Raw genomic sequence first — 13663 nt, 5'->3', positions numbered from 1 at the left:
TGTCAGTTGGCCAGCCCTGCCTCTGCACGGGAGAAAGGGAGAGCCGACTGTCTCCAAGTGGTCTCTCAGCTGCAACGGTGCCCTACTTGATATGTGGGACACGCTGTAGCCTGGATTCTCTTTGATTCTGTCAAATCCCCTTCTACCTGAACCAGCACTCCCTCTCAATACTTCTGCAGGCAGCCATGTTGCCCGGAGTCGTAATCCCACTGAGGGATTATGTGACAGGCCACAACGGCCCCTACAAATAGGAAAAATGCACACGAGGAATGTTTGCAACTGTGCCAATTAAGGCCCTAGATTTCTAGAAGTCTATTTTTTTCCTTCAATGTTCACAATCAACCGTTCTCCCCGAAGCTCATTACCCCTTTCAAGAAAAAGAATGTGTGTCCTTCAGAACCAGCATTGCTTAACCAGGGGTCACGAGTAAGGTCAAGGCCAGGGAAAGACGTGAGAGAACTCTAATCCAGGGGGGGCTGTTCTGCTTGCTACATTCAATCTGCGAGAGGCTCAGCTGCCATCTGACTCAAGCCTGGTTTGGGGAGAGCCCGGAAGTACCAACCCAAGGGTCCCAGCCCATGCTTCTGCTTCTGCACACACACAGAGACTGGACTGCTACTTTCTCAGTTGCCATTTCCACAGGTCATGTCCTGGCGGAGCGTCCTGCGAGCAGAGGGCGAAGCCCCCAGGAGGGACAGGCGTCACACACAGAACTGGCGGCTAATTCTGTACACAGGTGTGCGCTTACTCTTTTGGGTCCCCCAAGAATCACAGGAGACCATCCCAACTGGCTGAACTGGTGCCTACAGAGACGGTCAACATCCTCATTTTGGGACAAACAAGCATATTCTGCCCCCGAATTTTCAGTCCCCATTGTGAATTCACAGCCAGCCAATCATGTGAATGCACATCAGCTGCTTAAGTATCTGCACTTTCCAGGTATTGTATCTGGGGCCGGCTCAAGCGGGGGGCCTAGAACGCACACAGAGGGCCCATCCCACTGTCACCAATGGCCGTGCTTACTAACTTACTACTGGTACTGCCATCGTGTCGTCACTGTAGCTACCCCTTGGCCCTCTGTGCCTTTGTCATACGGCAACTCCTAAGGGGCACCCTATATGTGCCTCTATGTTAATCACACCAAGCAGGGAAGTCCCAGAGGGGACACAGGGTTGTTCTGCAGCCTCGGAAGCCAAGCTCACGATCATGACACCATCTAGCATCTAGGCCTTGATATGTGCTGGGTTTTGGAGTAAGCACTTAGTGCTACATTTAGTCCTCTCCAAAAATCCAGGTTGGTTATTCTAATTGGAGGGGCGAGGGAACAGGCTGGGAGAGGTGAACTAACTTGCCCTGGGACACACCTAGTAAAACGAGCAGCCTGGATCTGAGGAGGCCAGGCCATCGGGCTCCGGTGTCCACTCCACTTGGCTGCCTCTTAAGGCGGAATGCGGCACAGCGCCAACAGCAACCCACTCATACGCCTTCCCCAGAAGCCAGCCTCTGAGCAAAGAGAAGGTGGCGGCAGGTGAGGGTCACGCCCTGAGGCTATTCCTGTGCCGAGAGTCATTGAGAACACCCCACGGGCCGTGTGACCCCACCACCAGCTCACCTATCGAGTCATTCATCCCTGCAGTGAGCATCTGGCACGCCCCAAGATGGCACAGGGACACCGGCATCTCAAGACATAGTCCCCTGTCCCTGTGGGGGATGGAAGCCCAGGAGGGCAGGGGTCGTGTCTTCCCCGTGCACCGTGGCGCCTCTGTTGAGGAACGGATGAATGAATGCACAAACTCAGGAAACCATCCACAGGCACCCAGGATGAAAAAAGTCCCTACTTTAAAAAAAAGTACCTGCAGGCCATGAGGCATAGCCCAGAATCTAATCTATATATTTCAGTTTGCAAAAATAGTGAGATGTTAGCAGTTTCAGAATTAGTGTTCTCTTATTCTATTTCCTCCAACAAGAAACACTATCTACTGTGCATTAAAATTATAGCAAGAATTATCCCTTAGCAGGAACCATATGATTTTAATGCACAGATGAATTTCAATTAGACATTTATTTAACCATGCTGATGTATTTTAAATTTAACCCTAAATTACAGACTTTTCAAATAACTCTGCTCTCCCCTCTGTTTCTCTCTCTTCAATTTTGGTTTGGTTTTGTGAAAGGTCTGCTGGTAAAAATGAAGCAATACCAGTAACTTATCTACAAATTACGGGAAGGAGAAAGTAGGTTAAAAAAGACCAAGAAACTTAAAACAAGTATGACCAAACCACATCCGAGCAAGGCAGGAAACAAAAGGAGACTGTTCTTGCTCAGAGGGAAGGAAGGTAAATCTTAGCAGGACTATTGTCAAACAGTCATAAGCGAGATTCACCTCCACTCTTCCCAAATTTCAACTGCAGTCATCACAATACAACACACTTTGATTTTGCACCCGGGGAAAGGCAAAAACCGGAAGAAAGCTGACACTTTCACTAGGGCTGGCAATTCCTTCCCCACTCAGAAGAATCTGATTTCCAGTGCAGGCATCCGCCACAATGAGCGGTTGTGCGTCTGTCACATTGGAGGCACGACCTTCATCCCGAGAAGAGGCCATTGGGAGAAAGAACAGATCTAAACGCTCCCTCTGATTTGAGGGTTCAACTAAAGTGTGTATCCTACGCTCAGAGGTCGCCAGGAACTTTCTGCAATTTGCTTTTGCTCAAATAGTAAACCCCACGCATCAATGTCAGTATCCTGCTTGTGGCATAGTCCTAGAATTTTGCAAGATGTTCCCACTGAGAGAAAACTAGGGAAAGGGTGTTATTATTTCTTACAACTGCATGCCAATCAATTTCAATGAAGAAATCCTGCAAACCCCAGTGTCCCAGCGATGTCTGGGTTCATCTTGGAACACCAAGTCTAACTTCAGCAGTGAGTGTCTTATAGGGAGACATTCTGGGATGAAGCCTTGACAGCTATCTGGAGCTCACGAGACAAAAGAAAGTCTAATATATTCCCACTTATTACTAATGTAAATGTAGCATGAATTAGCAGCAGGCTGGATGGGGACCAGGCAAATCAAATGGCAAACACAAGCCTACGTGATGGGCAGCCTCTGAGAAGCTTCCTGCAGAAACATGTGCCAAGTGGGGACCAGATCTTCTGACTGCTCAAGACGATCCTGAAATCTGGGTTTTTATGCGAAACTTCCTAAATTTTGAAGTTGACAGTTCATACATTTTTCTTTTAAACACTGTGAAGACCAAACTAAACAGCTCTGAAGGCCACTTGAAGGCACTTTTTTTTAAAAATTAAAGTTTATTGGGGTGACAGTGGTTAGTAATGTTACATAGGTTCCAAGTGTATAATTCTGTATCACATCATCTATATGTCACATTGTGTGTTCACCACCCAGAGTCAGTTCTCCTTCCATCATCATGTATTTGATCCCCTTTACCTTCTTCTATCACCTCCTCCCCCTTACCCTCTGGTACCCACTAAACTATTGTCTGTGTCTATAAGTTTTTGTTTCTTCATTTGTGTCTTGTTCCTTTGTTGTTTTCAGTTTTATATCCTACATATCAGTGAAATTGATGGCACTTTAAGTCTATTTTCTTCCCACCCTCACCAATAGCCCTCCAGAGCAGGGCTCACTGTCCCTGTTTTGTAAATGGGACGAAACGACTTGCCCAAGGTGACTGCTGGCCGCCGGCGGGTCCTCGGCAGCTCTGACTGGGAGGCCCTGCTGATTGTGCTGACTCAGCACTCTATTACTTGCAAAAGCGAGTTTAAGTGAGTTTTTAAAAGTTGCAAAGAAATACCTCTGGCTCCATACACCAAGTCAGCTCCACCTTTTCTAGACCATGTGTTGTCACGACATGGGCCACGAGGGGAGTCTTCCCTGGGCAAAACTTGTCACCCCGTCACCTCTCAGTGAAATCCTCTCACCAAACACTACTCCTTCCCGCAGAGCACTTGGGAGCCTCGAGACAGTACAGTCATTCGTATGTTTGATGAACGCCTCTCTCTCCTGGACTGTAAAGGTCCAATAGGACAGAAACTACTTAGGATTTTGTATATCCCCAGAACTAGCACGATGTCAGATCCCAAGAAAGAGCTTAAGAAACACTTATTGAATGAATCAAAGAAGGGATGAGCCAGACAGAGGCCATGAAAAGGCCCCATTCAACTCAGCTGAACTTACACCACCAACAAAGACAGAAAGTTTCTGGGAACCTTTTCAGGGGCTCAAATGCTCCCTTAAAGAGCAAAACGGCCTGGCCAAGCCATCGCCCACCAGAAAAACCAGAAGGGCAAGGGACTCCTGCAATGGCACACCATGCAGATCTGGCACTCCATGCTATCAGGTGGCCCTCTGTCCACTCGCTCAGATCTGGCAACAGAGCCAATGTCCCAAAGGCAAGGCCAGCCCTACCTGTGTGCCTACTGCTTAAAAACCTGGCCGCAGAGCGGGAGTGCTCGTGAAACAGCTGTGGTACAAAAACACTGTGCTCATCTCAGATGCATCTGCCAAGCCCACATGCTGTGGCAGATACAGTGACAGACAAGACGCCTGTCATTCGCTGCTTAGAGCTGGTAAGATCTACGGTAAGAGGGAAGCAAGAGTAAGGGCCTTCCAGACTTTGGGTTTGGTAAGGGCACAGTTACAGGGGCAGAAACACAGGGCACTCTGCAGAGGAAAGCAAGCTGGAGCAGCATTAAGGTAGCCTGGAACTCAGTACGTGAGGAGGAGGACGGGAGGCAGGGCAGGCAAGACGCACGGGGGCCCAGCTGGGAAACCATCAGAAGGCATTACACTGGTCATCTGGTGTTTTCCTTTGGCAGAGCACAGAATGCACAAACATGCCCTGTTTAGGCCACAGGTTGCTGACAATGTAAAACTGGGGAGATTTTGCATCAAAATGCAGATTCTCAGCTTCTCTAGCAACATGAGAAAACCTGAAAATACTGCATCCATATTTCTGCAGAACGACTGCAGGCTGAGGTGGAACAGCAGCTGCTCACAAAGGACGCACACACTCTCCAATCGGCCACGCACGGTCCCCACCACTCCCTACTGCTCTCACTCGGGGCCTGCGTCTTCACAGAAGTTCCATGTCCAGCCTCTGTAGCTATTTGTGCTTTAGACAAGGTATTCTTCCATTCTGTCCCCATAACGGTATCCCACAGATACATAACCTGAGGACCAGAGTGGTAGAATTCCATGTTCAATAACATACAACCAACGAATCCACTCTTTGTACCAACCCTCCCCCAGATTTTCCGGGTATCCATTTCAAGACTCTGGTTAGGTTCCCTGAATCCCAGACCAGCTTATGCATTGTCACTGCTGCAAGCAGAATGTTGGTTTCTGGTTTGAGAGAAACACAGAGGTTAACAAAATGAGCCATGGCTTCTTATCAAGGTCAAGAAACAGTCCCAATGCTAATGACTTACACAACTTCTCTGAACATCCTGTTCAGTCTTAGCGTATATCTCTGACAGATCGCCATTCAGAATGACGTCAGCTAACGAGTTCACCAGGGGTGCATGATGTATAATTAGGAAGACCTGGGGAGAAAGAAGAAATGGGATTTGCATTAAAGCATGCAAAAGAGTCTTTCCACCTCTTCCTTGATCTGCGGCGAGGCTGGGCTACTCAAGTCCCATATTACGCAGCAATCCCTGTGATGTAAAATCCAAAGAATAGGAGAGACCAGTTACGCGATTCTCCTTCTAGGGTTAACCCCTCCTTCATTCAGACTGTTGCCTATTAGGCTGGCTGCTTTTCAGCGGAAGGAAGTGCATTATAAGCAAGACCAATGAGTGAGGCCAAATCTGGCTGCAGTGAAGCAACTTAGGAAAGGAGCAGCCAAACCAGCACACTCCTTCCTCTCCACGGGCATTTCAGTGTCAAGTTCAATTAGGATAAGACTAGAAGGCACGGGCCCAATACTTAGTCATATGGGAAGAAGGGGCCGGCGAGTCTTGTTCCAATCAAGGACTTGGAAAGGGCCAGCGACACCGAGGTCCCATCACTGGGATGAATACTGGCGCTTGCAGTAGGTTTCGGCACACCAGGGTTCCATGGCAGCGGGAGGAGGCATGGAAATTGTGGGCAAGAAAGATTGTGTGTCCCGAGCCAGAGACAGACCTAGTCACGCCAGGGTGCAAAATCAGAAGGCACTGGGCCATGTGGGATGGCCCTGCTACCCCACCCTGTTGCCCAATGGTCACAGGAATGGCTTGAGGCATCTGACGATGCAACACTGCCTTGCAAAGCTGGTTCAGACACACCTGCCACTTTGCTTGAAAATGTAAAGGCAAAACCAGTATAGCACAGTGTGGGGCTACCTGCTATTTACGTATGAAAAGGGTGTGTGCACACGTCTGTATTTGTTTTACGTGCATGGAACAGGGTTTCTCCAGCGTGGCACTATTGTGGACTGTCCTGTAGATACACTGTGGGCCATTTGGTGGCATCTCTGGTCTCTCTACCCACTGCATGCCAGTACCACCCCCCACCCCAGTTATGACAACTAAAAATGTCTCCAGACATTGGCAACCATCCCCTGGGGGAAGAGGGGCTGCAAAACCACCCCCAGTTGAAAACCGCTGGCAAAAAACATTTCTGGAAGGACAGAGGAAAACCCTGTAACTATAGTTGTCTCCAGGGACAGTAATCAGGGGGGTTAAAAAGTAGAAAGAAAACTTGGTTTTCACCTGCTTGAACTTTTTAACTTAAAAAAATTTTTTTTCAATAAATATTGTTAAAAAAAAAAAAGTAAAGGCAGAAATAAACACTGGCTGCCTCTGGGGAGTAGGCTGGGTGCCTGGCAAGACAGGGTCCAGAGGGAGACCTTTCCCTATATGCTATTTTGTAGTGTTTGAATAGGATGAATATATTGTTGAAAAAATAAATACAATTCAAATTAAAGGTATAGGCAAAATAGCCAAATGTGGTACCCACCTCATCATGGCCTGATTACTGCCATACACAACCACAAAACAAACCTCAGTCACCAAGTTCATTATTCCACAAACGTCTGTTGTGCACCTTGTGTGAAGGTGACCTTAGTGATCATTTATGCGTTCTTTTGGTCAGCCCATAAACATTCAGTGAGCACCTACTAAGGTCCACCTGACAAAGGCCAACAGAGTCCCACCTGTGGAGGCACCCAGGGCTCACTCCTTCCTGGGTTCCGGATGGAGAAAAGTGAGAGGACAGCCAGTCACTGAACGGAACGCGGAAGTGTGTGCATGGCAGGCTCAAAAAGCTGGGCCAGCTGGTCTGCGCCACACTCTCTTTACAAGTGAAGAGTTAGTTTCAGCACGACAGAATCCCATCACACGGAATTAATGTTATTGTGAACTGTCTTGGTTTTGTGGCTGTGCTTGTAAAATAATTTGTAAGGATGCTTTGATGTAGGGCTTCAGGATCCAAGACTTAGACCTGCTTTGAGGTTTTCACACACTCAGGCAGCATTCTACTAACGCTGAATGAAAACGCTTTTAGGGGAGGCAGGGCTCTGTTATTTAAGTTGAGGAACAGCAAATTACAAGCTATGCTTTTTGTGAGATACTACAACAAGTAATTAGGCGCCTGAGCGGCTGGACCTTCACTAAGAAACAGGAGAAAGGGGCTCTCAGAGTCAAAGGTGTGGCCTGACCCCTTGCTCCTCAGAGGAGACCCTGCCCATGCAATACTCCAACAGCTGAAGGGTCCAGAGTTCCATGAGATTCCTGTGGTTGAGCATCTGGCCCGCTCTGGGCCTGCCAGACTCCCAGAATCCCAAGCGGGAGATGCTGGCAGATTTGTAATGAGGTGGCGGAAAAAGCTGCCAGGAGAGGCTGGGGTTTGCACTGAGCTCTGCCGCACAGAGGGGCATTCAGAGGGAATCAGCACCAGTGCAGAGCTCCGAGCAAACAGAGCCCCCAGAACAAGACACCGGGAGTGAGGAGTGAGCAGGCCACTGCGGCCCTGATTGGCAGGCGAGCCACTGGGAGGAGACGGAGTCTGCTCCTCTCTCCTCAGGCCAACGGGGGACAGCTCCACCTCAAACTCAAAATGGCCCAGGGACATAGTTAGAAGGACATTCTCTCAGCAAAGCAAATAAATACCTGTGCAATTGCAGAAGTGAGAACAGAGCTCTGGTCAAACGTTTGACTACTTGACAGTCTAATGAGATGGCCTGGAAGCCTGGACTGCTTGTAATAAAAATATTTTTCAAGTTATGTAACTGGGTCACCATGGAGTTTTTCCCTTCTTGTAAATATTACATAATTTCGAGAAGGAAACACACTTGTTTAAGGGGGTAGGCAGACAAATTGGCTCAAGACACAAATCTGGGAACTGAGGCTGCTACAAGATACCTTCCAGAAGATAATCTGGGAACTAGAGCCACAAGAAAAGTCTTTAAAAGCAGCCTCATTAATGGGAGTTTGTTAAACCAGGGTTGCCATGTGCGTGTACACACTGGGTGGGTCCTGCAGTTTGGAGCTTATTTCAAACTGCCACGAATAAGACCCAGGCAGTCTACATTTCCAGGGTATTCAGAACACTCATTGGCTGTTTTGGAAACCTCAGTTCCCTTGGTAAAACTCAACTACCTAAGTACCGGGTTAGATTTATTTGTCATTTCTTGTTCAATTTCCACCCTCTACCGCGATGAAGATACTAGCACCTCCTCTCAGTGTCTTTCCTTTTATTGTTATTTTATTTCAAGATGGGGAACAGTAAGAGGGAAGACAGGGCAATGTGACCTAAGAAATTTCTGAAGGGCAGCAGTGTTCCAAGGCCCCTAACAGTGGTGGGGACACGGGCAAACGATCAAACATACCTGTGACAGAAGGTAGAGTGAAACGGGCAGGCTGATTTTCGGCCGTTCTCCTCCCTAATAAAGGTTGAGGGGAAAGAAAGAGAGACGTCCGGGTCACGTAAGTGAGCAGCACAGAACACACGCAGCCAAAGGCCATCTGTCTGGGGGACAGGCACTCTGTCCCCGACTTCCTCCAGGACCCTGAGCTGCTACAAGTCCACTCTGCAAAAGAAACTCGCAACCTAAGTCCATTCAATGCCCATTTGCAAGATCACGATTCTTCCAGCTGAGAAATCTCTCACCATTAGTCATGGATTAGAGGCCGGACCCAAGAGAAGAACTGGCTCCTTAAATGACCAAGAATGTTACTTTCCCCCAGCTGAGGTACCGACAGCCCGAGACCCAGCCCAGCCCAAAATGGGGCAGGGAGAGACTGGGGCACTGCAGCCTCGGCAAAGCCCCTCATTTGTACCGAGCTTCAGCAAGACCCAGCTCACACCAACACTGTGAGGACCTTCAGGACCTTCGTTCTGCTGCTCAGGGAGGGTAACTGCTTTGTCCAAGGTTGCAGAGTGAAGAAAGAGAAGAGGCAGAATTTGAACCAGGTCTGAAAATTCCACTTCCCGTGCTTTCTGTCTGCCCCCCAGAGCTTCCTCTGCTAGATCTTCTTAGGGTTGCAATTTTCATCCATTTACTCTTTTTTAGCAAGAATCTCCATCTTCCATCTCCAAAAAGAAAGCTCCACCCCTTGGGACACAGTCTGTAGAGGCTGAAGCCCCTGTAGAGTAACCAGCTGGCTCTGTCCCACCTCCTGCTGAGGCCTCTGACCCTTAAGTCTCGGAGGGAAGGGGCAGAAGGATTCCTGTCCCTAAACGGCATTTCTCAGGGGGAGGGGAGGCCGAGAACCATCAGTTCAGAGTCCCCTGGGGGGCAGATTAAATAGTCAGACTTCTGCTCCACAGGAGACACACTGGCCCAGCATCCTTGAGAGAGGGAAGGGGACCCCGAGGAAGTGCTTTGACAGGCACTCTCCCCAGGGGAGGCGGAGGCTGCTAGCTGGGGACAGTTACTGCCCTGGGAGCTTTTCCCACCTGGGCTCCAGCCCTTCCTGTGCAGTCTGCGCAAGTGTTGTGGCTGGCTGGATCTCCTCCAAATCAATGAACTCTGGCAAGAAGTTACCAGGGATGAGGACACCTCAAGCGAAGGATGCACAGATGCCAAAAGCCTAAGTTTGTAGAGGTTTCCTGTTTCATTCTGATGTCAGTCTTCTTTTCTCATTCACTTTTACAGTGTTTACGGTCTGCACACACACACACTTCCTCTCTCTCTCCCTCCCCCCTTCCCGTCCCTCAGGAAATAGGAGGAAAGGAGAGGACACCCTTGGTCCTCAAAGCCTTGGTCCTGGCGAAGCTCAGCCCTATTCAAGGTGGCCGTGCCTCCCCCTTCTGAAGCTGCCGGTCAGCCCGCAGGGGCCTGGGCTGGCCCCACGCACCTTGTCCTGGTTCTCCAGTGAGCACACGTAGAGGGGCAGGAAGAGCCTGTTGAGCAGGTGGTCCGTGAGCACGTCGTTGAGGAACTCACAGTTGATGATCAAGATGTCATTGAGATAGTGCAGGTGGTCCAGATGCTCAGCTACCAGGTCACTCAGTTTCCCCCGATTCCGGTGCCTGCCAAGAGGAATGGCAACCTCAGCCTGAAACCTGAAGCTCACAGCCCTTGGGCCTAGAATCAGTGGCCTAAGACTTGGGTCACCGGGGGTGTGTTCGTTCATACAGCGAACATTTGAGCTAGTTTTGAGAGACACCTATCCTGGTGGGACACACAAAAGGTAAAATGGGCAGGTCCCCTCTAATTGAGCTTAAGGGACTCCTGGGGTCCCCCTTCCCTCTGGGGGCCTCAGCATAACTCACCCCACCCCCACCCCCACTATAAACAAGATGGGTAAACAAAGCAAAAACCAGCTGAGCTCTTAGCAAGCCGTTTCACAAAAGTATCCACCAGCCAGTGTGGCAAGATCCCCTGCCTCCCCAGATAAACACTATGATTGGAGCAATAAATCCTCACTAATGAACATGCTCCAGAGGAGTTCTGAAAACAAAAGCAGGCCTCAGCAGCTGCGTGGGACCCGCTGGCTCCGACTACAAGTGGGGCAGAGTGCAAGGACATGACATCCCCCCCCAAGCCCCAAGGTCTCTGTCTGCTCCCACTGAAGCAGCAGGCATGCTGGTCAGCCCCAACCTCGTCAAGGGTGGAACCCCTAAAACGGCCAATGGGTATACTTTCCCTACCCCCAAAGTGGTATCTGTTGCAAAGAGCAATCTAGATAGGGTAAGATGTTTTGTTTGTATTACAAATATTCTCACGTAATAGATGGCCATTTTAGAAGACAGAAAATTAAAGAAGAAAAATAAAAGTACAAAAGAATCTAAGTCTCCTATAGTCCCACCACTAACAGGTATTTTGGGACTTGTGACCCAACATTCTATTTTTCCGCATTTCTCTCTCCCTATAGTCACATCAAAAATGCTGGTGTTATCCGTCTATGTTAAAAAAAAAAAAAAAAAGGTAAAAAAGGGATCCATCTTGTTTCTTTTACATAATTTTGGATAATTATTCCTTGCAATACTTCAATAACATATTTAGTAAATAGAGCAATCACATGTTGTAAAGCCTGACAGTATAATGAGTACCAATGAGCCTAACCCCATTGGAGACCTAGAACATTTATACACAATGTTTCGCAAGCTTTCACCTCACTTAAGATGCTATGAAAACTTTTCTTTACCAGGATATTTAATGCACTTCATTTTTTAAACCTTTACTTAAAAAACATCTTACTGAATCTATGCAGATGGGTTTAAAAATCAAATAGTTCTGATAATCTGATCGATAGAAACAGCAGGTCCTGGCCCAGCTTTTCCCATCCCTCCCCACTCCCCAGAGGAAGCGGGTCTTAGCTCTTTCCGTTGATTCTGCCGGTAGTTCCTCCTATATTTCTATCAAATCTGCGAGGACCTCTGTTTCTTGACTGAGACACTTTGGATACTACGTCTTGACCTCGTGTTGTGACAGGGCCTTTGTGTTCCCTCTGCTCCCTCCCCCCAACAATCACCAGCAATTGGTGTCCACATTATCGTCACCAGTCACTGCAGAGCCAGAAGGCTCGGGATTCATTTCCTTCCTTGTATAACTTTTTCTGCTTCCTGGAGTAAAGGGCCTCCTTATGTTTCACATCCATGACTGTTCATACCTATTTGGGTCCTTTTGTTCCCAAATGCTCTGTCAGATCTGTTGTCCACCTATCCTTGCTTCTTTCTCAGTATCAGGACAAATACTCTATCTATCTACATTCCCCCACGAGACCTCCTTCCTGGGTCCCTTTATTGTCCTGACCCCATCTAAGTGTGCCTCTCACCAGATCTGTGCAAAGCTTTTACTCTGGGACAGTGGTTCTCAACCAATGGCCATTTTGCCTTATGGGAGACATTCAGCCATGTCTGGAGAGATGTTTGGTTGTCATAACTGGAATGGTGGTGCTACTGGCATCTAGTGGGTAGGGGTGCTGCTAAACATCCTACAGTGCACAGGACGGCACCCGACCACAGAGAATTCTCTAGTTCAAAAGAGCGATAGCGCCAAGTTTAAGAAATTCTGCTCTGAAACTTCTATTCATCATTCTGGGGTCCAAATCAACATCTTAACTTTTTTTTTAAACAGATTTACTAAAATATAATTCACATACCATAAAAGTCACCCATTTAAAGTATACAATTTAACGGTTTCAGCATATTCACAGAATTGTCCAACCATCATCACAATCAATTTTAGAACATTTTTATCCCCACACCCCCAAAAAAGACCTATACTCCAAGGCAGTCACTTCCCATTTCCCCCCACAAACCCCCTCCTCCAGCCCGAGGAAACCACTAATCTACAAATCTCTGGATTTGCCTATTCTGGGCATTTCACACAAATGCAATCATATAACATGTGGCCCTTTGTGTCTGGCTTCTTTCACTGAGCATAATGCTTTCCAGGTTCATCCTCGGTGTAGCATGTGTCAGAGCTTCGGTCCTTTTTATTGCCAGATCCTATTCCATTGTATGTAAATACCGCATTTTGTTTATCCATTCACCAGCTGAGGGATCATTTTCATCTTTTTACCAGCTGCCTCACACCCTATCTATAGGTGTACTGAATTTACTTACCCTAACCCCTTCTGGGAGGAATATGAGTTGTTTCCAACTTTCCACTGTTATAAAAAGTGGAGAGGTGGGTGGAACCTTTTAGAGCATGAAGTCCATATTCTGCCCACACATAGGCGGGTAAGTTTGGTTCTAATACTTATTTTTCCTCCATGAAAAGGAAAGTCTCCCCTAACCACTCTGTCGACCTCTAAGCACGGCCGGGAGGTCACTTACTCCTCATCAGTCTGCACACAGTTATCAAGTTCGATCACGTGGCTGCCGATGAACCAGACCAAATTGGAGAAATAAGGGACCGCAGTTTTATCTCTGATATAGTGTAGCATGGCCTGGTTATCCACTGAGAAAATTCACAAAAGAAGAGAAAAAAAAGTCAAGCTATCAAAAATAACTTGGGGGAGATTAAAATTTTAAAAAACCACAATGAAAAAGCCCTCTATTATAATCTGAATCTTTTCTGTCTTTCCTGGAAATACTTGAAAATCGTTATTTTATTCATAAAACTATATTCATCAAGGCAGTTCTTATGCTCTTTTTCCCACTGATAAAATTAATTAATTGGGCTAAACAGTAATAGTGCATTAGAAAGCTATGTATCAGCAGTGTTTAGCTAGACTACAACAAAAGCTACACCATTTCCAAGCAAGT

General features: G+C 47.6%; 1 protein-coding gene across 12 annotated transcripts in view; it reads right to left on the bottom strand.

Moving 5' to 3' along the window:
- Nucleotides 1–13663, bottom strand: part of CLEC16A (C-type lectin domain containing 16A) — a 193499-nt gene that overhangs the window by 154457 nt on the left and 25379 nt on the right. For all 12 annotated transcript variants that reach the window (XM_033101362.1, XM_033101364.1, XM_033101365.1 and 9 more), the window contains 4 exons: nt 13232–13355; nt 10303–10477; nt 8832–8885; nt 5449–5562 (listed from right to left, as the gene is read on the bottom strand). In XM_033101362.1, coding sequence (XP_032957253.1) covers nt 5449–5562; nt 8832–8885; nt 10303–10477; nt 13232–13355 — 467 coding nt within the window. The remainder of the gene's footprint in view (nt 1–5448; nt 5563–8831; nt 8886–10302; nt 10478–13231; nt 13356–13663) is intronic.

The sequence above is a fragment of the Rhinolophus ferrumequinum genome (genome assembly GCF_004115265.2).
Source record: "Rhinolophus ferrumequinum isolate MPI-CBG mRhiFer1 chromosome 15 unlocalized genomic scaffold, mRhiFer1_v1.p scaffold_54_arrow_ctg1_1, whole genome shotgun sequence".
NCBI classification, from domain to species: Eukaryota; Metazoa; Chordata; class Mammalia; order Chiroptera; family Rhinolophidae; genus Rhinolophus; species Rhinolophus ferrumequinum.
The sequence above is the reverse complement of the archived record's forward strand: the minus strand, read 5'-3'. Positions and strand labels throughout refer to the sequence as shown.